This window comes from Chenopodium album, chromosome 5 (assembly GCF_948465745.1).
Source record: "Chenopodium album chromosome 5, dcCheAlbu1.1, whole genome shotgun sequence".
Taxonomy (NCBI): Eukaryota; Viridiplantae; Streptophyta; class Magnoliopsida; order Caryophyllales; family Amaranthaceae; genus Chenopodium; species Chenopodium album.
The window spans coordinates 42,725,592-42,752,576 of record NC_137838.1 but is presented as its reverse complement, the minus strand read 5'-3'; the positions used below and the strand labels follow the sequence as shown (position 1 = coordinate 42,752,576).

Genomic DNA, 26,985 nt, shown 5'->3' with positions numbered 1-26,985 from the left:
GCCCTTGAATGTGAGAAATTATATGGTAACTTAGAGAAGTGTCATTTCTTCACTTCCCATGTTATTTTTCTTGGCTTTAAAGTTTCATCACAAGGCATTGAAGTTAATGAAAAGAAAGTTGCTGCAATTCGTGAGTGGCCCACGCCACAAACCATTCAACAAGTTCGAAGCTTTCATGGACTTGCTTCTTTCTATAGAAGATTTGTGCGGAATTTTAGTACCCTCATGGCACCTATCACCGAGCTAACTAAAAAATAAGAAGTTAGTTTGGAATGACAAGGCTCAAAAGGCCTTTGATGAGGTAAAACATCAACTTACTAGTGCACCTATTCTTGCTTTGCCTAACTTTGATGAAGTTTTTGAAGTTGAATGTGATGCTAGTGGAGTTGGTATTGGTGCTGTTTTGTCACAAGTTGGGCGTCCCCTTGCCTACTTTAGTGAAAAACTCAATGAAGCACAACGGAAGTATAGCACCTATGATAAGGAGTTCTTTGCTCTTGTTCGTGCTTCTCCACATTGGAGACATTACCTCATTTCCAAGGAGTTCATCCTTCATTCAGATCATGAAGCTCTCAAATATCTTCAAAGCCAACAAAAACTCCAACCACGCCATGCCAAATGGGTGGAGTATTTGCAAGCTTTTCATTTTGTGATCAAGCATAGGAGAGGCGTCATGAACAAAGGAGCTGATGCGCTTTCAAGGAGATACTCACTCTTGAATTCTTTCAAAGCAAGGGTGATTAGTGTTGAAGATGTGAAAGCAAGTTACAAAAATGATCATGATTTTGGTGATTTATTTTTAAAATGTTCTAATCATGCTTACAAAGATTATTACATTTTAGATGGCTATTTGTTCAAAGGAAACAGGTTGTGCATTCCAAGATCAAGCCTAAGAGAATCTCTTATCAAATAGTTTCATGAAGGAGGAATGGCGGGACACTTTGGCATAGAGAAGACTACTCTTCTTGTCCAAGAATACTTTCATTGGCCTAGATTGGTCCGTGATGTGGAGTTCATTGTGAAGAGATGTGTGATATGTCAAAAGGCCAAGAGTCATAGTCTACCACAAGGCTATCTTTTGCCCTTACCTATTCCACAAGCACCATGGGAGGATATTAGTCTTGATTTCGTTGTGGGACTTCCTATCACCCAACGAAAGAAAGATTCTATAATGGTTGTTGTGGATCGATTTTCTAAAATGGCTCATTTCATTGCTTGTCATTCGACTTATGATGCTACTCATGTTGCTAACTTGTTTTTCAATGAGATTGTTCGTTTGCATGGTGTACCTAAATCCATGGTGAGTGATCGTGATCCAAAATTTCTAAGTCATTTTTGGCTTACATTATGGAGGAAGATGGGCACGAAATTGAACTTTAGCACTTCAAGTCATCCTCAAACAGATGGTCAAACCGAAGTGACTAATAGAACTTTGGGATCCTTGTTGCGGTCTTTGGCTACTAAACGTCCCAAGCAATGGGAAGAGATGCTTCCTCATGCGGAGTTTGCTTACAATCGTGTGCCTAGTAAGACAACAGGTTTGAGTCCTTTTGAAGTGGTGTATGGATTCAATCCGTGCACTCCTATTGATCTCACTCCCATTCCCTCACCAAACAAGTTCAGCAATGATGCCGAGGTGCGCGCAAAAGAAATCAAGTCTATGCATGAGCAAGTTCGTTCCAAAACTGAACAAGCTAATGCAAAGACAAAGGCATACTATGACAAGAAAAGAAAGGAGGTCCGTTTTCAGCCCGGTGATTTGGTTTGGATTCATCTTCGAAAGGAAAGATTTCCTTCCAAAAGGCGGTCCAAGGTTAGTCCTCGTAGTGATGGTCCATTTGCTATTGTTGAAAAGGTGAATGATAATGCTTACAAAGTTGAGTTGCCTGGAGATTATGGTGTTTCTAGCACCTTTAACGTGGCTGATTTATCACCTTACTATGATGAGTTTGAAGAGTTGCCGAGTTTGAGGGCAAACTCTTTTCAAGAAGGGGGGAATGTTGTAGCCAAGCCTAATAACTTGGTTATGGACATTTCTTTGGTTCAAGATGTAGCATCATGTAATGGTGCTATGCATTCTATCCATGGGCAGCAAGATATTCAATCCCTTGAATTTCTTGTTGTTCTTATTAACTAGTTTATTTTAGTTCTTTTTATGCTTTGAATAAATTGTAAACTTTAGTCATTTTAAGTTTGCAAATTAGTTATATTTTTCTTAGTTCTTTTTAGCTGATTTTAGTTCAAAAAATATTGTCACATTCACACAAAAGTACAAGTGCAAAGATACATCAAAATGGCAGCCATTTAAGCTTGGAATCCGAAATTCCTTTACAAGGTATTTGGGGTAAAATTACCCTTTATATGTGGACCAATGCCACCGCGACACGTGTCCGCAAGCTCAGCTCTCTATGAGCCAATTATAGCATGACACGTGTCACTCAATGATAGAAGAGTGATAATGGGCTCTAAGCCCATAAACCTAGAGCCTTTTAGGTTAAATGACCTAAAAGGCACATATCCCAATGCTCTATAAATACTAATCTTCACATCAGTTCAAAGGGAGTTAATTCATTCTCCAAGGGCCATGCCCCCCACAATCACTCTCCCTTCTCTCTATTTTCTCTCTCTAAAAATACATTATATTGATCACTAACTTGATCGTCGGAGGCGGACCTCCGGCCCCCTGGGGTCCGTTGTTTTGCAGGTGATCGGGCCGTTCGAGTGTTGCATTGCGGATCTGTCTCCCGAGGGACGTACATACCCTCCGTTCGGGTACGTACAAAAAACCCCCAAAACACAAGGAATTTCAAAGCTTTGACTTGGGAGTTACAATCAGTTTTCAAAGAAGAATTACAAGCCATTACAAGCCTTAACTTCAGCCTTCAAGTGGTCGTTGATATCAGTCAACATTGGAGCATCTTAAGCCTTAATTTCAGCCTTCAATTGGCTGTTTAATTCAGTCATCTTTGGGAGCAACTAAAGGGCGTCCAAGTACACCCTTGTCCACATACATTCAAGCTAATTTCAAGGCTTGAACCAAGGAGGAGTTACACTTCTTTGCTGTTTGAATTTGGGCGTGAATATTGGAGGAAATACATCTCCAACTTGCTGCTTGGATGGGCATGAATTAAGGGGAGTTACACTCTCTTAATTCTGATTTTATTTCAGCCTTAATTTGGAGGTTATAAACCACCATTTCCTCTTTGATGTATCTAGTTAAATAAGGCTTCTTTTATTAATGTATCTAGACAACAAAAGCTGATTTGTACTTAGCATTAGGCGTGTAACAAGTGAGCTGAAAAGCCACTTAAGTTAGCTTGTACTTAAGGATGCTTGTTTACTATAAATAGCAAGCAAATGTGAATGAAAAAATCAGATTATTCAAACAAAAAAACTTGTCTTACATTCGTTTCTTGGATTAGAAACAAAACCGGAAATTCTTGGATTTGGAATTTCGTTTCCTTTGCTTAGTTAGCTAGTTTAGGCTACTAGTTGGCTTGTGATCTTAGGAACCCAAACAGTTTCTTAGTGGTGTGACTATATCTAAGAAGCATTTGGTTCTTTAGCCTTAACTATCCCTTGGTTTATCCCTTGTGTATTTCGAGTGTTACTCCAAATATACAACAGCTCTTATGCAAGGATTGAGTATTCATTGTAGGCGTATTTTTTATGCTATCTGGAAAGCTCTAGGTAGAGGCTGACTCAGACAGCTGCTGGTTCTGATTTTGCTCGAAGACATGTCAAGCGTCGGTGTAAGTCTTCTTACTACCATCTGCCTCAACAACATAGATGACCTTCCTTGTGCGCGTCTAGGGCAGAAGGATCTTTGTCCAGTTAAGGGCAGGCGTAGTCTTTTCCTTGGGATGTAGTGTAAGCTGCCTGTCCTTGACTGAGTTCTTCCTCGCAGTTCGAGGAGACTTTTTAGCCGACTGACCCTTGCTAGAGCCATCCGTTTTCTATTCGATAAGGTCCTTGATCTCACCCTTGAAACTAGTTATGAATTTCATGAGCTCGTCTATAGTGACAGGAGCCTAACCTCTGGCCGACTGGGTTTCCCCTTCCGCCTGACCAGGTGCCCTTTTGGTACCCGCCCGACTATCTCCCCGCTCCAAAGTTTCTCTAGGGCGGATGCGCCTAGACATGAATAAGCTATCCCTTGCCATATATGTTTCGACCTGAGGACCATCATTCTCCTTGCCAGTAAAGACCTCTGGCTGATGAGCCTTGGGGTTAGAAGGTAGTACAGACTTTTAAACCATCTTTGAGGTATTCTCCCCACAGACAGCGCCAAATGTTTTGGATGTTTTTTTCCCTTGGGAGAGTTACAGCTTAAAGAATAAACCAACTGTGCCTATACCTGCAAAACAACAGAGACTCCGGATGGTAGGAGCTTTGCCTCCGACGATCAAGTTTGAATGCGTAGGAGAAGGAAAATGGTGCGGAAAGTAAACAGGATCTTCTAGGATTACGAGATCAGGTGTTTTATCTAATGTAAGAGAATGTAGGGTAGGTGTAATAAATGATTGAATGTACCCAAAAAATAGGGATATCTCCCTATTTATAGGATCATTGGGAAAAGTGCCCTCTCTTAGGTCATTTGCCCTAGATTTGGTGGGTTGCGCTTGCGGCGTTCTTGGGAATTGGGCCTTAAAGGCCGCAATTCAAAAAGGTATCTGAGGCTGACACATGTCAGCTGGATATTGGCCTAAATTAACCTACCTTGGTTGGACACGTGGCCTTCTCTAACTGGTTTACATGAATAGGGTATTTTTACCCAAAATAGAACTCATTTGACTCTCATTTGATTCAAAAATCTTTTTCTAAATTGGTATGATTTTCATTTGATACAAAAAAGCTTAGTTTAAATGTGTTTGACTTTCATTTGATTCAAAAAGCTTTGTTTGAATGTGTTTTGACTTTCATTTGATTCAATTAGCTTTGTAGAGTGTATTTGACTTCTATTTGATTTAAAAAGCTTTGTTTGAATTTGTTTTACTTTCATTTGATTTAAAAAGCTTTGTTTTAATGTATTTGAGTTTCATTTGATTCCATTATTTTGTAGAATGCATCTGACTTTTATTCGATTCAAAAAGCTTTGTCTGAATTGGTTTGACTTTCATTTGATTGAAAAAGCTTTGTTAGAATGTATTTCACTTTCATTTGATTCCATTAGCTTTGTAGAATGCATTAGACTTTCATTTGATTCGAAAAGCTTAGTCTGAATTTTTTTTGACATACATTTACACTAAAAGCTTTGTTGCAATGTATTTGACTTTCATTTGATTCCATTATCTTTGTAGAATACATTTGACTTTCATTTGATCCAAAAATCTTTATTTGAATTGGTTTGTCATTCATTTAATTCAAAAGGCTTTGTTTGAATGTATTTGACTTTTATTTGATTCCATTAGCTTTGTAGAGTGCATTTAACTTTCATTTGATTCAAAAAGCTTTGTCTGAATTGGTTTGAGCTGGTGGTCAGGTGCGGTTAATTGCGGATTGGGTGGTGTTGTGAGGGTGAGTGGAATTGGTGGGTGATGGTGGTTCAAGTGCGTGGCTGCTGTGGTTGCTATGGTTTGGTTTGGGTAGCTGAAGGTGAATTAGTGGATTATTTGGGGTTATTGGTGGGCTGCTAGTGCGAATTGGTGAAGGGAATTGGCTGGTGGCTGCAGTAGTGTTGCTGTTTTGGTGTGGCTAAGGGTAAGAAATATTAGAGGGGGAGAGAGTGGTGTAGGATAAAGAGGTGGCAGCAGTCAACAGCTAGCAAAGAAATGTGTACACTTTGACTCGTCCCCGATCTCCAAACTCACTTGACATGAAACCCAAACACCTACACACAAAACCGAGAAAAGAATTGGAAAAAAGAATAAAATAGAAATAAATAAAATAGAAAAAAATAAACTATAATAAAAATAAGATAAATAAAAATTAAACAAAAACTATACAATCGAATAAAACTATGAAATAGACTCAAAACTAATTAAAATAAACAAAAGTAAATTAGAATACTTTAAAGGAAAAATAAAAAACGAAATATAACAAATCAAAAGCAAATAAACTTCGAAAATAAACTAATTATAATAAAAACTACGAAAAGAACTAAAACACGACAAAATTACCAAATAAACAAGAAATGTTATTAAAGATAAAACAAGAGAAAGAAAGGGAAAATAATATAAAATAAACACGAAAATGACTCTAAAACTACTTCTTAAGAGTAACATAAATGTCACTCATCACATGATAGTCAAATCCAGCTACAGACGGATCATCTTGTTGATCTCCGAGAAACCTTCACCACACTCAAGCGGCATAAGGTCATGTTAAATCCCAAAAAGTGTGTTTTCAGTGTTGAGTCTGGGAAGTTTCTCGGATTCCTTATTCATCAAAGGGTGATAGAAGCTAACCCTGAGAAGATACAGGCGGTAATTGACATGAAGTCGCCCCGCATTGTTAAGGAAGCTCAGAGGCTTACCGGTTGCCTGGCTGCGCTTGGGAGATTCCTCAGCCGATCATGTGACAAGTGCCTTATTTCTTCCAGGCAATCAGGAAGAAGACTAGATTTTAATGGGGGGGATGATGTTAAGGCGGCCTTACAAAAATTGAAAGAACAATTACACTCCTTGCCAAGGCTTGTCAGTCCTCTTCCAAAGGAGATGCTCTTCATGTACCTAGCCGTCTCAGATCATGCCCTCAGTGTTGTTCTCCTTGCTGAGAGAGACGACACTCAGCTCCCGGTCTATTTCATTAGCCATGTGCTCAGGAATGCTGAACTCCGGTACCCCATGGTTGAAAATTTTGGCCTCGCTCTTTACATGGCTATTAAGAAGTTAAAACCATACTTCTGGCATATCCGGTGGTGATCTATACAGATCAGCCCCTCAAGCGGCCAATGACGACCCTAGACTCATCCGGTAGAATGCTCAAATGGGCTATTGAAATGTAGAGTCTTGAAATCTCCTACGAACCAGGAAAGGCAGTGAAGGGTCCCTTAGGAGAGTTACGTCACAAAGACTGGTGCGGCTGAGTTGGACTTAAAAAAAACAACGGAGACTCTGGGTGGTTGGAGCTCCGCCTCCGACGATCAAGTTAGAACGTGTTGGAGTAACTGTAAAGTGCGGAAAAAAGTAAAAGTGAGATCTTCTCGGATTCCGAGATCAGGGGATTTCTCTAATGTGAGAGAATATGGAGGTAATAAATGATTGAATGCGTCCCACAATTTGGGGAATATCTCCCTATTTATAGGATCGTTGGAGGGTGTGCCCCTATCTAGGTCATTTGACCTAGATTTGGTGGGCTGCGCCGTTTTACGAAATTGGGCCCTTGAAGGCTGCAATTTCAGGAGGTATATGAAGGTGACACGTGTCAGATGGCCATTTGTCCACTTGGACCATCCTGGGCTTGACATGTGGTCCTCTCTAAATGGTCCATGCGGACAGGGTAATTTTACCCAAAACATTTGCCCCTCACAGGTGACACGTGGCTTCACCTTCTAGGGTGTTATAAGGATGCCCCCTGATTTTTACCCTTCTATAAATAGGAAGTTTTACCCCCTCCTCTCCTCATTTCACACTCCGAGTCTTGACTTTTTAGAAGAGAAACAGAAGAGTGTTTAGAGAGAGAAACTTTGCTTCCGTCTGCTTGTGAGATTGCAGTTTCCGGCTGCTCTTCGAGGAACACAACCGGTCACCGCTTGTAGCAGTTTTCAGAGTTTCAGAGATAAGTTAAAGGTAACCACCTGCACCCCCTTTCAAGCTTTTTGTAAATTTCCGCGTCTGTAGTTTAGGCTTCCAAATAAAATGGACTCTCCATCAACCCATACGACACCGCCTAGATCATTCAGCCGGTTTCCTGGTAAGGCTGAGTCTAGAGCCGGGGGTGCCATTTCTAGATATTCGAACCTGCTTTGCTCATCCCCGAACACCTCTGTCTTTGTGTCTATGCAGGACGACATGGCCAGAGTTAAATAAACGGCTATAAAGCCTAGCATGCGGCGCGCTTGAAGAGTGCCCGCTAATGAAATTATTCCTGTTGAGGAATACAAGGACACGGAGGAAGAGCAAGAGCAGGGAGAGGAGGAAGAGCAGGCGGCCTCTTCTCCGGGTGGCACTCCTTCAACCCCACACCAAACCATTTTCGATGGGGCAGACGGCGAAGATGAGAGTTCGGACCTTGGGTATGATGGAGAGGATTCAGGCGGCGAGGAAGCCGCTGAAAGGTCTAGCTCTAAGACGTCTGGCTTTGACCAAGAGGACTTTGCGATTGAGTATCAACAGCCTGTAAAAGGGTCAAAGCAGCCAAATCCTCTAGAAACCCAGAGGCTCATTAAGGATTTGGCGGTAATGTAAAGTAGCTTTAGGGCCTTTGCTGATGCACACCCGGTTGGAGACGGGTGGAGAATAGAGGTTCCTCTGCCTGAGGCAACGATTGCCTGGAAGGACGACATAGAAAATTCCGATAACTACTTCGGCTGCTATGAAACGGTAATCAGGGACGGCCTCCGCTTCCCCCTTCACAATGTAATAAAAAGAATATTGAAGGGGTATGACGTTGGCGTCTGGTAGCTCATCCCGAACTCGTGGATAAATATTTTAGGTTTTCATTGCCGCCTGCGAGTTCTAGGACATTGAGCCCAGCTTCCCCACCTTTGCTCTTATGCACTATATGAGCCGGGCCCCAAGCGGGCGTGGTGCGTGGTACACTCTTACCACACACCCGGAATATTTGATGACCTTGGATAATCCCTCCAAATGGTTCGGTTGGAAGGACAGGTTTTACTTGGTCAGCTCTTCTACTTTGGGACACAATCGGTTCCTTCGCCGATTCAACACGGATCCGGCGCTGCTTGGAAAGAAATGTGCCTTGCCTCGGATGTCTTCCAGGGCTTATGAACAAATAATGGAGTCGGGCTTTTTCAAGACCACCACCATGCCTTTAAGGATGGAAGTCAAATAATTGTTCCTAAAAACTAGATACCCCATTTGGATTTCTTTAAGAAAAAGACTTTCCTCTCCGCTTGTGAACTTAGTCCCATGTTCAAGCGGGGTAGATTTATAACACATCCGGCGCCTTGCCGTTTGTATTATGGTTAATGCTTTTTAATTCATATTTTGACCAACTATTTCCTTTTTCGTTGTTTGCAGAAGAAGGAGAAAATTTGGGGCCAACAAAAATGACGCCTGCTAAATCGGCTGCTCAATTAAGAAAATAGCAGGTCTTGTATAAGAAGGCGGCCCTAAAGGCTAAAGAAACCAAGAAGGGAGGGGTAAGCTGCCGGCTGTACCCCCTTTGCCCAACTTTAGAGTTACTCGGCTGCATATCTCTTCTCCTATTCATTTGTCTTCGGTTGTAACTCTTTTGATGTAATAAGTTTTGCAGGGTGGAAGCAAGTCCATCCCTCGTTCAATTACCAAACTGTTTAAGCAGCCGGGTAATAACAAACGAACTGGGGATGAGCTGTTCAAGACCCCGTCCAAGACGGGAAAAAAGAACACCCCCACTTCCTCTTCAGCCAACCCGGATCGACCTACAACCGGGGGTAAAACTCCGGCTGTGATGAAGGCTCTGAGCAAAAGCTCAGGCCTATCTGCCAGGAAACAGCCGGATGCCTCAATGACATCGAAGGGTGGCGTGCCACCTTCTGCTACAGACGGCTCTGAAGGGGCTGAAGGAGAAGTCCCTCAGCTACCTGTCCAAGGTAGACAAGGATAAAACTCCCTTGGCTGGTTGTAAAGACTCGAGTCAATCCGCCTGAAGGTTCCTTAAGCAGCCGACATGAGTCGGGTGCCGCCTATGCTGCTTTCTCACTAAGTAATTCATTTGGTGTAGATGCTCCCTCCGCCCCGCATGACATGCGGGGTTTGCCAAAAGGATGATGAGGACCCTCACCCGGACAGAGAAGCTCTCATGCCGGATGTCCACTTCGTGGACTTCGACAATATCTAGGGCCTTCTTGCTGAGGTAACTTTCCACTTTTGACTTAAACTTTTTAAATGTTTAACTCAATCTGCTGATCGCCTGTACCCATTTTTTCAGACAATGCTGAGAGTAGACGGGCTGAGGGTCCCCTTCAGGCGGAAGGGAGAAGAGGTAAATGATGCTAAACAGAGGGTCGTTCAAGCTCTCAACTCTGCTGAATATAGTAAAATACAATGTGATGTTAAAATTAAAGCAGTAGAGTTGATACAGGAGGAGCTGATAAAGAATCCGACGGCTTATAACGACGTTGCAAATGAACGGGTGGCCAAGCTCGAGGATGACCAGAAGACTGCTCAGTCCAACCTCAGGGCCTTGGAGGGAGCTGACACAGAGAACACCCAGCTGAGGGCAGACGTCAGCCGCCTAGGGGTCAACATTGCAAACCTCAGCAATCAGCACCGGGAGGAAAATGCCCAAGAATAGAAAAGGCTGGTTGAAGAGAACGAGCGGGACACGGAGGTTCGGCTGCGTATTGCATGGCGCCTGCTCTATCCAAGGATTAAGTTTGATGTGCTAAATCTTCGATACGACTATGCCACTGAGGTGTATGACGCACATCAGCTCAACGAGCAAGCCCTGTCTCCCTTCAAAGCTTAGGCACTTGAGCACGGCTATGAGGTCACCGATGACGAAGAAGAAGAGGAGGTGGCTGACGGCCAGAATAATCAGGCTCAGACCAACGGAGTTGAAGACAACCAAGTCCAAGCTCCGGGTGATCAGAATGCAGCCGACCTCCTAACCGATCAGGACCAGCCGGAGAAGACCCTGTAGTAGTGATTAGATTCCCCTTTTCCATTCAGCGGCAGTATGCCAACCCTTTCTACTTTTCCGGCCTATGAGCCGAGTATTTGTTGTTTTTTTTTACTAACTAAGGAGTCGGGTGACAATCTCTCTCTCTCTCTCTTTTTTTTTTTTTTGTTCCGGATGATTATCCGACTGACATTATTATCCGGTTGTTTACCGGTTTGAATGAAATGCACTGACGGAGTCGATTTGGTTAATGTGCTTGCTTTAAATTTTGCACTTTTTTGTTGTCTATCTTTTGAAGCATGCAACAATTCAATCACTACACCACTACACCGGCTATTTTCCCCTGACGGCTGTGTGATTGGTTTTGGTACATGTACGATTGATTGACTTGGGAAGGTTTGATACTTCAAAGAGTATGGAATGTTCCTGAGTCAATAAATCACAGTAGTGATTGCCCCAAACCAAGTGCACAGCGGTCATTCAGCATCCGCTTTACCTAATTGGAATATTCGCATGCCTCTTTGTTTAAACAGGAGGAAAATTGTCTGCCTGTCTCATGAATCTCAAACGGTTTAAAGACCGTTTGGGACTCCTTCAAGCCACTGTACCCTAATCGCCTGCCCCACTGAGGTAGCCGGTACAACTACGATGACCATTAGGCGGGTGGTTACCGTCTGGCTGTCAATGGAACAAGGGACAAATAGTCCGCCTGTCAAATGGGTCTCAGACGGTCTTAAGGTCGTCTAAAACTCCTTCAATCCACTGTACCGAAATCGCCTGCCCCACTGGGGTAGCTGGTACAACTTCGATGACAGCCAGACGGGTGGTTACCGTCTAACCATCAATGGAACAAGGGACAAATTGTCCGCATGTCAGATGGGTCTTAGACGGTCTTAAGGCCGTCTAGGATTCCTTCAATCCATTGTACCGAAATCATCTGCCCCTTTGGGGTAGCCGGTACAACTTTGTCGAATAGTTTAATAGAGAACTTTATTAATTTATCGGCTGATGTCTCTTGACATCCGGTTTTAAGCTTAATCATTCTTTTAGACTATTTTGGTCAGACAACTATGAGTTGACCAATTTGGTCGTTCAATTTTTGTCGTCTGCATATGCTGGTAGAGCAAACGATAGAGTGCCCTCTACGACGATAACACCCGTAGGGGCGTCGCCGGACGCCATACTCAAATAGGAGCAGATGAATTTATAAAAAACAATTTTGCATCCGGCCATTGGCCTCGGTTTAAAATTTTAATTTTAGCCACCAAGTTCTTAGACTTGGATTGATTTCTTATTTAAATGTCCCTCTTGTGCCTTGCACAATAGGAGATTAGCTTAATTTTAGCCGCTAAGTTTTAGCTTAGCTTATTCGATTGGTTGCCCGTCTGTATTTAACAGACGGTAACCTGGATTGCGCATGTATATATACGAAGCAATTAACTTAATTATTGCAAACAAAAAGCAACTTTTTCATTATGGGCTTTTTACTTACAAAAATTCGGTAAGGACCTTCCCAATTAGGAGTTAGCTTTCCTTGGTCGTTGGCCCTGCCGGTATCCTCCTTTTTTTGTAACACAAAGTCCCCAACATTAAAGATTCGTTTGTGCACTCTCTTGTTGTAAGCACGAGTCATCCTCAGACGGTAAATCTCATGTTGCAAGGCGGCATTGCCCCTGCGCTCCGGGAGCGAGTCCAACGCCAGCCACATGGCCTCCCATTTTGCCTCTTCAGCCCATAAACCACCGGTTCTTTCAACTTTTTTCTTAATGCCGTCTGAGATGAGTTTGTTGAAGGCTTCAACCTGGCCGTTTGCTTGGGGTCGGCCGACTGATGCAAAACAATGTGAGATCCCTTGATCTCCTAACCAAGTTTTGAAGTGAGGCGTCTCAAATTATGGTCCATTGTCAAATACCATAGACATAGGTACCCCAAACCGGGTGATAATGTTCAGCATTTCTAAGCACATGGCTGAAATAGACCGGGAGCTTATTACCATCTCTCTCAGCAAGGAGAACATCAATGAGAGCATGATCAAAGAAGGCTAGGTACATGAAGAGCGTCTCCTTTGGCAGAGGGCTAATAAGCCTCGACAAGTAGCGCAAATGTTCTTTCTGTTTCTGAAAGGCCGCCTCAGCATCATCTCCCCATTCAAATCTAGTCTTCTTCCTGATTGCCTGGAAGAAATAAAGGCATTTGTCACCTGACCGGCTAAGGAATCTCCCAAGCCTAGCCAGGCAACTGGTAAGCCTATGAGCTTCCTCAACAGTTCTAGGTGACTTCATGTCAATCACCGCCTGTATCTTCTCGGGGTTAGTCTCTATCCCCCTTTGGTCAATCAGGAATCCGAGAAACTTCCCAGACTCAGCACCAAAAACACACTTTTTGGGATTTAACATGACCTTATACTGCCTGAGTGTGATGAAGGTTTCTTGGAGATCAGCCAGGTGATCCTCCTTGAGCTTGGATTTGACTATCATGTCATCAATATACGCCTCTACATTCCTCCCAATCTGATTAATGAAGACTGTATTAATCATCCGTTGGAAATTAGCCGGCGCATTCTTCAAGCCAAACGGCATCACAGTATAACAGAATAACCCCTAATCAGTGACGGAGGTCATCTTCTCTTGATCCTTTTTCCACAAGGGTATCTGATGGAAGCCCGAATAGGCATCCATAAAACTCATCAAGGCATCTCCGGCTGTAGAATCGACCAGACTGTCGATCTTTGGAAGCGGATAACTGTCCTTGGGACATGCCTTGTTGAGGTCTGTGTAATCAACACTTATACGCCAGGTACCATTCGGCTTCTTTACCAGAACGACATTCGCAACCCATTCAAGGAAGTTACATGGCCGAATAAACCCAGCGTCAAGCAGCTTTTTTACTTCGGCAGTTGCCGCCTGACTTCTCTCCTCATCGTGATTTCTTTTTTTTTGCCGGATAGGCTTCTTTTTAGGATCCACGGCGAGTTTGTGGACAACAAGATCCGGGCTGATGCCTGACATCTCTTCCACTTCAAAGGCAAAAATGTCTTTGAACTCTTTCACCATAAGGTGCAGATCTGCACCAAGCCTTTCAAAAGCAGCCGTCCCCACCGTAACTGTCCGCTCTGGACGACTTTCGTCCAGAGGGATATTAATGTGCTCACTAGCCGGCTGGGGATGGAAATTGATTTGGGTATTTCATACCCGGCCAGGTGGCCCAATCAGAAAGTGCCACGTGTCCTCCGTATAGGTGCCATTTGGACCTATGGAATGATGACACGTGGAGGGTGGACTCTTCTCCGTCCTACGTGGACTGAAGGTCCAGCAGGGACCATTCAGGTGGTGACACGTGTCACACAAAAAGTGCTTCAAAATCCTTTGGGCACAGTGACACGTGTCACTCAGGCATTGGCCCTGGGATGGCGGCCTTCTAAGGCCCAAATCCCGAGGCGCCGCAAAACGGCGTGACCTAATTACTAGGTTACTAGATCCTAGGAAGGCACACTTTTCAAAAGGACCCTATAAATAGGGACATTATGTCATCTATGACGAAGAGAATTTTGACACGCAATACGAGACAATACGTCACTTATCTCACTTTACCTGAGCTTGGAATCCAAGCAGATAACTTTACTTCCGCACGTTTTATTTCCGAACGTTTGCTGACTTAATCTTCGGAGGCGGACCCCCAACCATCCGGAGGTCCGTTTGCTTTGCAGGTACAGGCGTCCTCTGTTGAATCCAGTTTCAGTGTTGTAACTCTCCCGAGGGACAAAAACCCCGAAACAGAAATCATCTGACCGTTCCCTGGTCAGTGATTGCTATCTCTTCTCCTCTTTCACCTTCACCAGCTTTTCAGTTTTTCTTTTCTTTGCGGCTGCTGGAGGGGGTGAATCAGGGTCCTTAGCTTCGTCAAGGTCTATTGGCTCCTTCGATTAACCGGCTGCGGAAGCAGTTGGCTTGATGTTTGAGAGATAGCACTCCCTTGCCATCTTCTGATCCCCGTTTAGGGAGCCAAGGGTGCCATAATCCCTTTCATATTTGAGGAGCATGAGAGCTGGGATGATGACGGCCTTGCACTCGTTCAGAGTGGGTCGGCCAAAGATTATGTTGTACGCGGTTAATTCCTTAACCACCAAGAACCGGACGACCATGTGTCGGCCTTGTCCTTTCTCCCCCAGCCGGATGGGAATGTCAATCTGTCCGACTAGGTGCACGACTCCTCCCCCAAAGCCAACTAATGGGTGGGAGACGTCGCGCAGACCGTCCCGCTTGTAATTATGCCGGGTCAGACACATGTAGCTGATTAGATCGGAAGAGATACCTGTGTTTATGAGGATTCGGCCAACCATCTGATTGGGGACCTTGCTTTCAATGATGATTGGGTCGTCATGCGGTCGCCGAACCTTGCCTCGATCCTTCTCAGTGATGAGGACGTCTGGGAATATTCCACTTGAGGACGACTGTCCATCATCGACTGAATGGATCATCCTTTTCAGATGATCCTTGGTGCCCTAGATGGTCGGGCCACCGCTTGCGAATCCGCCTGCTATAGTGTAGACTGGATCTTTATCAGTATATGAACTACTAGTAGGGTGGAAAGTTTTTGATGACTGCCCTGGATTCGTCTTAGAAGCCAATTTGGACTTCAAGACATAGGACTTTAGCAAGCCCTTATCAGCCAGACGGTCCAACGTCCGCTTGAGACTATAGCAGTCGTTGGTGTCATGGCCCACCTCCTGATGGAAGTGGCAGAATTTATTCTTGTTCTGCGACTGAACATAACTCTTCATGGGATTCTACTTCTCAATGGCCAGCCAGTCCTTCACCTCTGTAAAGATGGTGTAGCAATCTTTATTGAATTCATACCGCAAAACATACGGTTTGAATTCTTTCTTTTTCTTTTTGGACGGCTGATCAGGTTCCTCAACCGCCCAAACATCTTTTCTCTTTTTGCTCTCTTTAGATTTTTGAGCCGGCTGAGCAGACCGACTCTCCTTTTGTTTGTCGGACTTCTTTGAGTCTGACTGATGACTGGACGAATAGAGGTCGGTGGCTTGAATAAAGCTCTCCGCCTCTAACAACGCCTCTTGGAGGGTGAAAACCCTCTTAAGGACAAGGTCGACCCGTCCTTCAGACCCTTGAAGAAGTCTGTATAGGCTACCTCATTAGACAGCCCCTGGATTTGAATTCTCCCCAGGTTGAACCGCATGACATAGGAGCGGAGTTCTTCTCTGTCTCCGTGCCAGATGGTGCTCAAGTCGAGACTTGTCTTCTTCGCAAGGATGTTCACCGAGAAGTTGGAGGCAAACAGGAAGGCAAGCTTCCTTAAACTGTCGATGCACCCGGCTGGCAGGTTGCCGAACCATTGTTGGGCAATGCCATTCAATGTAGCCGGGAAGCACCAACACCACATAGCGTCCTCCAGCCCCTACATGTGCATGACGTTGGAGTAAGCCATGAGGTGGTCCTCCAGGTTGGTGGTACCATCATAAGCACCTACCAACACATTCTTAACCTTGTCGGCTGTGCGGGTTCGGTTATCTCCTTGGTGAACATAGAAGTTTGTTCACCAAGTTTGAGTAGTCGGAGCTGCCAGTCCAAAGGTTGGACGTTATATGCCGCCTGATGCAAGTCTAAGCATGGAGAACTTCGAAGATTTGCTTATCATGCATCAAGATAACTTGTCCCTAAACATTGATTCAAGCCAAGCATTGCATGGACACTTTCTTGGATATCAAAGCAAAGCCACGGTTTGCTTAGTGGCTTTTCTTGGAGTCTAGTTCACTTTCTTGAACTTTCTTGAATTTTCTTTACTTAGATTTTGCTTACAAGTTTTTACCTTTCACTTGAAAGGGTTTTTCTTGGTTCAAGCATTAGGATCTTTAATCTTTATTTAATTCTTTAATTTTTATTTATTTATTTAGTTGCTTTAAAAATCAGTTAGTTAGCAAAATAAATCAGTTTGGTGTATGCTTGTGCGCCAAGGTGCTTGCTCTTCAAGCAAGTTAGAATTCTAGTTTAATTAGGATTGAATTAGGGACTTGTCCTAATCTTCCTAGGTAAACTAAGTCTTATAAATAGGGCTGTAAACACACAAATAAAGAGACATAGATTAATATTCAGATTTATTTCTTAAGTTGCATACTTGAGTTTTGGTTGATTGCGATCAATTGCTGTTTTGCTTGTTTTAGTTAAAACATTCGTTTGGATTGATTAATTAGGTGGATTCTTAATTGATTAATCTTAGTTTTTGTTTAATTCTTGGTGGATTTCCTGTATAGAATTAGACTTAAACATATCCCTTGTGTTTTGTTGATTTTCGGATCAATAATTCACATCATCTTTGGTATCAGAGCAGGTTTGCGCAACTTCGGAAAAAATTAAACTGGGAACAATTGGCGTGGAATTTTTGCGTGATTCTTTTTGCATTGAACTCTAAAAACGTCCAGCTATCACCATATAAAATTTCATAATTTTTAGTTGAGTAACGCGTTCTACACAGCCTCAAACTTTTGGTGTTTGTGCACTGATTTGCGGATGGGAGTCCGGTTTTTGTGTTGCCTAGTTTTCCTTCAAGGTTCGATCTTTTAATCAAGATTTTTGCATAAACTGACTTGGTTTGTGTAGGAATCATGAGTGACGAAGAGGTCCCACAAGTTCCAAGGGGATTAACCTTAGAACAAGCTCAAAATCTTAGAAGAGATAGGCGAATTGACGAGTTGGCAGCAAGGATGGATGAGATATTAAAAAGGCTTGATACTCGTGCTGGAGATTCTTCAAGGAAAGGGAATTCTAACCCTAATTCTGGTTCAAGTGAGGAAGAACAACCAAGGAGGAACCCAAGGAGGCCACGAAATAATTATTCCTCAAGTGATGAATCACCAAGGCCTAGGAGAAGAGATAGACCAAAGGATGATGATAGGAACCTTAGATTAGATCTTCCCGAATTCAATGGGAGTATGAATGAACCTGAAAAATACCTTGAGTGGATTAGAAGGGCCGAGACACTATTTGATTACAAGGAGTATGATGAAAGGAAAAGATGCAAATTGGCTGAATTGAAACTGACCGGTTATGCTAGTCTTTGGTATGATAATCTAAAGAAGAAGAGGCATAAGGAGGGGCGTGCAAGAATCTCAACTTGGGAACAACTCAAGAAGCACATGAAAAAAAGGTTCGTACCTAGTGATTATATTCAAGATGTTTATCTTAAGATGCAACTTTTTAAACAAAATTCTATGACTGTTGAGAATTATATTGGTGAATTTGAAAAGTTATGCATGCTATGTGGCTTAGAAGAGATTGTTGAGCATAAGATTGCTAGATTTATTTCGGGGTTGAATGATAATATTGCTGAAAAAGTTGAATTGCAACAATATTGGTCCTTTGAGGATGTTTGCAAGGTAGCTTTGAAAGTTGAAAAACAGATAAAGGGGAAGAAAGGGACGTACACTAAGTCCTTTGTAAAGGGTTTCACTAAACCTTTTGAGAAGAACAGCTTGGAGAAAAGTGGTTCTAGTTCGAACTACAAGGAGACTAAATCAAAATTTGAAGCTTCTAAAAAGCTTGTTGAAGATAGGAAGTGCTTCAAGTGTGGTAGTGTTGGTCACATTGCAACTAATTGTCCATCAAAAAGAGTAATGACTGCTCAAGAGTGGGAACAAGAACAAGCTAAGTGTGAGCAGGGTAGTGACTATGAAGAAAAGAACGAAGAGGAAAACTTTGAAGAAGAGGAGGGTCATATTGACGAAATTGATCCCGAGACTCATGGTCAAAGTTTGGTTCTAAGAAGGGCGCTACACTCTAAAACCGTACCTATGGAAAACAATCAAAGGGAGAAAATCTTTCTTACAAGGTGCAAGGTAGAAGATAGGTTGTGTGACATGATCATAGACACGGGGAGTTGCACTAATGTGGTATCTACTACTTTGGTAGACAAATTGAAGTGGCCAATTACTGAACATCCAAGCCCTTATAAGCTTCATTGGCTTAATAATTCGAGTGATGTTAAGGTAACTAAACAAGCCTTAATCTCCTTTTCAATTGGTAAATTTCATGATAAAGTTTTGTGTGATGTTTGTCCTATGGATGCTTGTCATATACTATTAGGCCGTCCTTGGCAATATGATAGATTTGTGAAGTTTGATGGAAGGACTAATGTGTATGTTGTGAGAAAAGGAGAAAAAGAGAGACCGGTTGCTTTAAAACCTTTAATATGCAACAAGTCTTCTGATGTTACCTCTAATTCGAAGAATTCTTATTTGATTAGTGAGAGGGAATTAGAAAAAGAGATTTGCAGCAACAATGTGGTATATATACTTGTTTCTAATGAGATTCGAATTGATCAAGATAAACAAGCAAAGAGGCCGTATGAATTAGAATCTGTTTTAGAAGAATTCAAGGATGTCTTTCCTAAGGAATTACCTCCGGGACTACCTCCTATTCGTGGGATAGAGCATCAAATTGACTTGATTCCGGGAGCACCCTTACCTAATAAGGCAGCCTATAGAAGTAATCCGGAAGAAACAAAGGAGATGCAAAGGCAAATTGAAGAGCTTATGACTAGAGGATACGTGAGGGAAAGTATGAGCCCTTGTGCCGTGCCTACTTTACTTGTCCCAAAGAAAGATGGGAGTTGGCGCATGTGTATTGATAGTAGGAGTGTGAATAACATCACTATCAAATACCGATTTCCTATTCCAAGATTAGATGATCTACTTGATGAACTACATGGTTCAAAGTTGTTTTCTAAGATTGATCTTATGAGTGGTTATCATCAAATTCGAATGAGAGAAGGAGATGAGTGGAAAACAGCATTCAAGACTAAGTTAGGGTTGTATGAATGGTTGGTGATGCCGTTTGGACTCACTAATGCACCTAGCACTTTCATGAGGTTGATGCATGAGGTACTTAAACCTTTCCTTGGCAAGTTTGTTGTTGTTTATTTAGATGATATTCTGATATACTCTAAAAATTTGCATGATCATCTAAATCATCTAACAAGTGTGTTTGAAGTGTTAAGAGAGAAGAAACTCTATGCTAAGCTTGAAAAATGCTACTTCTTAGTGCCTAGTGTTACTTTTCTTGGTTATGTTGTATCAAAAGATGGAGTTTCAGTTGATCATTCAAAAGTAGAGGCTATTAAAACTTGGCCTATTCCTACTAATATGAGTGAAGTAAGGTCTTTTCATGGTCTAGCTTCGTTCTATAGAAGATTTGTCAAGAATTTCTCAAGTATTGTGGCGCCTATGACCGAATGTTTGAAGAAGGACAAGGGTAAATTCGAATGGACTAAAGAAGCTCAAAGTGCGTTTGAGTTGGTAAAAAAGAAGCTATGTGAAGCACCTATACTTGCGTTACCAGATTTCTCAAGTCCTTTTGAAGTTGAAACCGATGCTAGTGGAGTTGGAATTGGAGCAGTTTTACTCCAAAAGAAGAGGCCTATTGCATATTTCAGTGAGAAATTGGGAGGAGCTCGATTGAACTATTCTACTTATGATAAAGAGTTCTATGCCATTGTTAGAGCTTTAGATCATTGGAGTCATTATCTCCGACCTAATCACTTTGTGTTGCATTCTGATCATGAAGCATTGAAGTACATACATGGACAACAAAAGCTCAATCCTAGACATGCTACATGGGTTGAATTTTTACAATCATTTAATTTTTCTTCAAGGTACAAAGAAGGGAAATCGAATGTTGTGGCTGATGCATTATCTAGAAGATACACTTTGATTGGAATTCTAAATAGCAAGCTACTTGGTTTTGAATTGATCAAAGAATACTACAAAGGTGATGATGATTTTGCTACATTGATTGAAGAGTGTTCTAAAGGAGCCGTGGGTTCTTATTTGCTGCAAGATGGTTTTCTTTTCAAAGGAAATCGACTTTGTCTTCCTAAGTGTTCTATTAGAGAGCTAGTTGTTAGAGAAGCTCATGGGGGAGGAATTGCTGGTCACTTTGGCATTACAAAGACCTTGAGTATGTTACAAGAACACTTCTATTGGCCTAAGATGCTCACGGATGTGCAACTAGTTATTTCTAGGTGTGCAACTTGTCAAAAAGCGAAGGCTACTTTTCATCAAGGCTTGTATACTCCTTTACCTGTTCCAGATTCACCTTGGGAAGATATTTCTATGGATTTTATTGTGGGATTGCCGAGAACACAACGGGGGAAAGACTCTATTATGGTTGTTGTGGATAGGTTCTCTAAGATGGTTCATTTTGTTCCTTGTCACAAAGTGGATGATGCTATGAAAGTGGCGGAATTATACTTCAAAGAGATTGTTAGATTGCATGGAATTCCAAAAACTATTGTGAGTGATCGAGATACAAAGTTCATGAGTTTCTTTTGGAAGTCTCTATGGAAGCTTGTGGGAACTAAATTGCTCTTTAGTACATCTTACCATCCACAAACTGATGGACAAACCGAGGTTACTAATCGTACTCTTGGTGCGCTTTTGCGTGGGTTAGTGAGTAAGACACAAAAGGATTGGGACATCAAGTTAGCTCATGCGGAGTTTGCTTATAATAGATCACCTACATATGCTACCAAACATAGTCCCTTTGAGGTAGTTTATGGAGTCAATCCGAAACTTCCAATTGATCTTGTTCCATTGCCTAAGGGTGAGTTAATTCACAAAGATGCCGAGTCTAAGTTGAAGAGTATGCTGAAATTACATGCTCAAGTTCGAACAAGAATAGAGAAAGTAAATGACATGTACAAAGCTAGAGCAAACAAGCATAGAAAGCAACAAGGTTACAATGTTGGAGACTTGGTATGGTTACATTTGAGAAAGGAAAGATTTCCAGGAAAACGCAAGAATAAGTTGATGCCTAGAAGTGAAGGTCCTTTCAAGATTATTGAGAAGATCAATGACAATGCTTATAAGTTAGAACTTCCGGGAGAATATGGAGTTAGTGCTACATTCAATGTTGGCGATTTGGCTAAGTATATTCCTGATGAAGAACTTCGAGATTTGAGGACAAATTCTTTCGAAGAAGAGGAGGATGATGCAAGTCTAAGCATGGAGAACTTCGAAGATTTGCTTATCATGCATCAAGATAACTTGTCCCTAAACATTGATTCAAGCCAAGCATTGCATGGACACTTTCTTGGATATCAAAGCAAAGCCACGGTTTGCTTAGTGGCTTTTCTTGGAGTCTAGTTCACTTTCTTGAACTTTCTTGAATTTTCTTTACTTAGATTTTGCTTACAAGTTTTTACCTTTCACTTGAAAGGGTTTTTCTTGGTTCAAGCATTAGGATCTTTAATCTTTATTTAATTCTTTAATTTTTATTTATTTATTTAGTTGCTTTAAAAATCAGTTAGTTAGCAAAATAAATCAGTTTGGTGTATGCTTGTGCGCCAAGGTGCTTGCTCTTCAAGCAAGTTAGAATTCTAGTTTAATTAGGATTGAATTAGGGACTTGTCCTAATCTTCCTAGGTAAACTAAGTCTTATAAATAGGGCTGTAAACACACAAATAAAGAGACATAGATTAATATTCAGATTTATTTCTTAAGTTGCATACTTGAGTTTTGGTTGATTGCGATCAATTGCTGTTTTGCTTGTTTTAGTTAAAACATTCGTTTGGATTGATTAATTAGGTGGATTCTTAATTGATTAATCTTAGTTTTTGTTTAATTCTTGGTGGATTTCCTGTATAGAATTAGACTTAAACATATCCCTTGTGTTTTGTTGATTTTCGGATCAATAATTCACATCACCGCCTGACCCCAAAAGAGGGCCAGCTGCATGAAGCGAGGAGAATACGGGTCGTAGACCACAGAAGGTACATATGGTGCATTTCCAATTATCTGAGGGGCAGAGCGGACGGTATTACCTCCTATATCGCTTTCATGAAAGGAATGAATATTCCCTGCTGAGGTATTCTTGAAGGTGTCTGGAAAGCTCGAGGTTAAGGCTGACTTAGAAAGATGTTGACCTCTCTTGCAGATGATAATTTCCCAAGCATCAGGAGTTGACTTTTGGTTTCCCTCCGGTTGTTCAACCCGAATGGGATTTCTTGTGTTCTTCTAGGGTAGTAGAATCCTTGACCAGTCAAGTGTACCGGCTGCCTTGTCTTTTGGATGCAGAGTTTGCTGCATGTCCTTGACTGGCTTTTTCCTCCCTAGAGGAGTCTTTCTTGCCGACTGACTCTTGCTTGGGCCAGCCTTACTCTTGGTGATCAAATCCTTGATTTCACTATTGAAACTAGTCATGAATCTCATGAGTTCGTATCGGGTGACAGGGGCAGATCCACCTGCCGTACGGGTTTCCCCTTCCGGCTGACCAGGGGGTCGGCTTGTACCCGCCTGGCTCTCGCCTCGCTCCAGAGTGTCTCTGGGCGGATGCGTTTAGTGATCAAAGAGCCATCTTTGGCAATGTAAGTTTCGACCTAAGGATCATCCTCCTCTTGGCCGATAAAGACCTCCGACTTGTCAACCGGGCGGTCAGGAATTGGTATAGACTCTTGAACCATCCTTGAGGTACTCTCCCCATAGACAACACCAAATGTTTTGGGTGTTTTTGTCCCTCGGGAGAGTTACGTCACAAAGACTGGTCCGGCTGAGTTGTACCTGCAAAAAACAACGGAGACTCCGGGTAGTTGGAGCTCCGCCTCCGACGATCAAGTTAGAATGTGTTGGAGTAAATGTAAAGTGCAAAAAAGGTAAAAGTGAGATCTTCTTGGATTCCGAGATCAGGGGATTTCTCTGATGTGAGAGAATATGGAGGTACTAAATGATTGAATGTGTCCCACAATTTGGGGAATATCTCCCTATATATAGGGTCGTTGGAGGGTATGCCCCTATCTAGGTCATTTGACCTAGATTAGGTGGGCTGCGCCGTTTTCGGCATTCTTTGAAATTGGGCCCTTGAAGGGCGCAATTTTAGGAGGTATCTGAAGGTGACATGTGTTAGATGACCATTTGCCCACTTGGACCAGCCTAGCCTTGACACGTGGCCCTCTCTAATTGGTCCACGCGGACAGGGTAATATTACCCAAAACACTAATGGTCTAGCAAAATAGTGGAAAATCATGGATAGTGAGGCACTTGCTAGAATGTTGCAAACAATTACTGGAAAATTGGAGAGTTTGGAGAAAAAAATGGAAGAAAGTGAAGAGGAGAAGGCTAGGAAAATACTAGGATGGATGATGTTTTTGGTGTTTTTGTCCCTTGGGAGAGTTACGTCACAAAGACTGGTCCGGCTCGAGCTGCACCCGCAAAAACACGGAGACTCTAATTGTTAGAACTCAGCCTTTGACGGTCAAGTTAGTAACTTGAAAAGGAATAAAGAGTGCAGAACTTAAGATGGGTATCTGCTTGGATTCCAAGCTCGGGTGTTCTCAGATGAGAGAGAAAATGTGTGTAATAAATGATTGAATGTGTCCCCAAAATGGGGGAATATCTCCCTATTTATAGGGTCGTTGGGGGGGGGGGGTGTGTGCCCCTATCTAGGTCTTTTGACCCAGATTTTAGTGGGCTGCGCCGTTTTACGGTGCTCTTGGAGATTGAGCCCTTGAAGGCCGCAATTTCAGGAGATATCTGAAAAGGACACGTGTCAGATGGCTATTGGTCCGCTTGGACCAGCCTGGACTTAACACATGGCCTTCTCTCATTGGTCCACATGTCTAGGGTATTTTTACCCTAAACATTTGCCCCTCACAGGCGTCACATGGCGGGCCACGTGACGCATGTGACACGTGTCCATCTGTGAGAGATGAATAGTGAAAACGGCTAGTAAAATCTAGGGTATGACGGGGATGCCCCCGTTTCACCCCTCTATAAATAGGGATTTACCCCCTTTCCCTTCTCTCACTATTTTCTTTATTTTGACTTTCTAGAGAGAGAAAGATAGATTCTTAGAGAGAGAAACTTTGATCCTGCCTGCGTCAGATTCTCAAGATTTCTGTGTGCTCACTTTTACAACACTCGGTCACCGGTCTTTAGCGGTTTTAAGAGTTTTTAAGAGCTCAAGTAAGGTAACCGCCTGTACCCTCTTTCAGCTTTTCCTTCATTTCAATTTGTATACATTCTTTTTTCCATATGTATACATAGTCTTTAAAAATAAAAATGAGCTCTCAATCCACACACTCGGCACTGCGTAGGACGTTCAGCCGGTCTCCCGGTACGGCTTAATCTAGAACAGGGGTGCCTTTTCTGGACTGCCGGAACTGCTGTGCTCATCCCTGAATTCCTCCCTCTCTGTGTCTGTGCAGGACGTAATGGCTAGAGTTAAACAAACGGCTATTAAGCCTAGAAGTCGGCGCGCTATGGAAGTGCCCGTGGATTAGGTTGTTCCGAATGGGAAACAAGAGGAATCGGAGGAGAGAAGTGGTTCCGATGATGAGGCTCCCTCATCCTCTTGTAGCTCAAGCGGGAGGGAGGTACGCGGTGAAGAGGCCGCCTCCTCTCAAGGATAAAGGGAGGAGGTAGGCGGCAACGATGCCGCCGAAAGATCAGGGGCCGAAGCATCTGGCTCCGATTAAGACAAATTTGCGGCTGAAGATAAGGATGCTTCCGGGTGATATAGCCTTTCTAAAGAGCGGCTTCAAGGCCTTCAAAGAAAAACACCCCATTGGAAAGGGGTGGGATATTATAGTTCTGCCTGGGGATGCGGTCATGGCCTGGGAGGACAACAATGAAAATGCAAACAACTACTTTGTTTGCTACGAGGCGGTAATAGAAGTCGGCCTTCGGTTCCCCCTACATAGTGAGATAAGGAAAATCCTCAAGGGGTATGATCTGGGCGTCTGGCACCTCACCCAAAACTCGTGGGTGAATATACTTAGTTATATTGCTGCCTGCGAGCTCCTGAATATAGCCCCCAGCTTTTCTACCTTCGCTCATATGCATTATCTAAGCAAGGCCCCAGGCGGTCATGGGGCGTTGTATACTGTCACCACCTTGCCCCAATATCAAATGACCTTGGACAAGGTGTCCAAATGGTCCGGGTGGAAGGAGAAGTTTTATTTGATCTCTTCCCCCCACACTAAAACACAACCAGACACTAAGCCGGTATAATAAAGAACCGGCTCTCCTGGGCAGAAAATGTGCTCTTCGTGCCCTCTCTTCTAGAGTTTGGGAGCAAATAATGGACCCGGGTTTTTTTGAGACCACAACTGAGCACTTGGGGGATGGGACTTGTTTTGGGTGTTTTTGTCCCTCGGGAGAGTTACATCACGAAGACTGATCCGGCTTGAGCTGCACCTGCACAATAACGGAGACTCCAGGTGGTTGGAGCTCCGCCTCTGACGGTCAAGTTAGTAACTTGAAAAGGAATAAAGATTACGGAAATTTAGGTGGGTATCTGCTCGGATTCCAAGCTCAGGTGTTTCTCTGATGTAAGAGAATGCAGGTATATTAAATGGTAAAAACGTGCCCTCAAAATGAGAGACATCTCCCTATTTATAGGGTCTTTGGGAATTGCCCCTGATTAGGTCACTGAACCCTAATCATTGGTGGGCTGCGCCGTTTTCCGGCGTTCTCGGGATTTGGGCCTGAAGGCCGCCTTTTCCCCTTTATTTCTGGAATGACACGTGTCAAGCAGGGATTGGTCCATTTTGGACTAATCTGAGGCTGACATGTGTCACCCTCTAATTGGGCCACGTGGCAGGGTAAAATACCCTAAACATTTGCCCCTCACAGATGTGACGTGGCACGCCACGTGGCATCTGTGACACATGTCACGCTCCGGTTGGCGGTAATTTTACCGTTACAGAGTAACCGTTCACCTTCCGGGTAAATTACGGAAATGCCCCCAAATTTACCCTCTATATATAGCCGTTTTACCCTCATAATTTTGTACGTTTACAAAAATTTCCTAGAGAGAAAAACTTTGAGAGAGCAGAAGTCATCCGTTTGAGTCAGACGTGAGCGAGAAAGTTTGCTCTTCAGCAACCCAACCGGTCCCGCCTACATTCAGATACCAGATCAAAAGGTACCGTCTCTGTCTCTCTCAGCTCTTTTCTTTTTTCACCGCTTGTACATGTTTCTTGCAATAAATGGATGCATCACCAACACACACGGCACAACCTTGGTTAGAGTCCAGCCGGTCACTAGGGACGGCTGAGTCTAGGACTGGGAGTGCCGGCTCGGGGTGTTGGGACCACCCTTTGCCATGGATTCCGACCAGTTATGTGTCTGTGCAGGACACCATGGCTCGGACAATGCAGACGGCCACGGACCCAAATTACAAGAGCGAAGGCTCAGGCGGCCAAACGCCTGAGGGAGAAACGTCTGGTCAGGGAGACCAGACGGCT

At 43.0% G+C, this 26,985-nt stretch overlaps 1 protein-coding gene across 1 annotated transcript; it reads left to right on the top strand.

Annotated features, from left to right (window-relative positions):
* Window positions 1-7,185: 7,185 nt before the first annotated feature.
* LOC145632861 (uncharacterized) lies at window positions 7,186-25,017 on the top strand. The gene is made up of 12 exons (XM_081685189.1): window positions 7,186-7,191; window positions 8,046-8,339; window positions 9,379-9,697; window positions 10,036-10,089; window positions 10,172-10,332; window positions 15,916-16,033; window positions 18,273-18,372; window positions 18,409-18,871; window positions 19,097-19,291; window positions 19,343-20,922; window positions 21,280-21,652; window positions 24,943-25,017. The coding sequence occupies exons 1-12, from the start codon at window positions 7,186-7,188 to the stop codon at window positions 25,015-25,017; spliced, it is 3,738 nt and encodes a 1,245-aa protein (XP_081541315.1).
* The last annotated feature ends 1,968 nt before the right edge of the window (window positions 25,018-26,985 follow it).

What these genes read in the sequence shown, in the direction of transcription:
- LOC145632861 (XM_081685189.1), top strand. An exon ending in CCCTCAGCTACCTGTCCAAG is followed by an intron (nt 9,698 to 10,035) that starts GTAGACAAGGAT and finishes CCATTTTTTCAG; the next exon opens with ACAATGCTGAGAGTAGACGG. An exon ending in AGAGTAATGACTGCTCAAGA is followed by an intron (nt 18,373 to 18,408) that starts GTGGGAACAAGA and finishes TGAGCAGGGTAG; the next exon opens with TGACTATGAAGAAAAGAACG.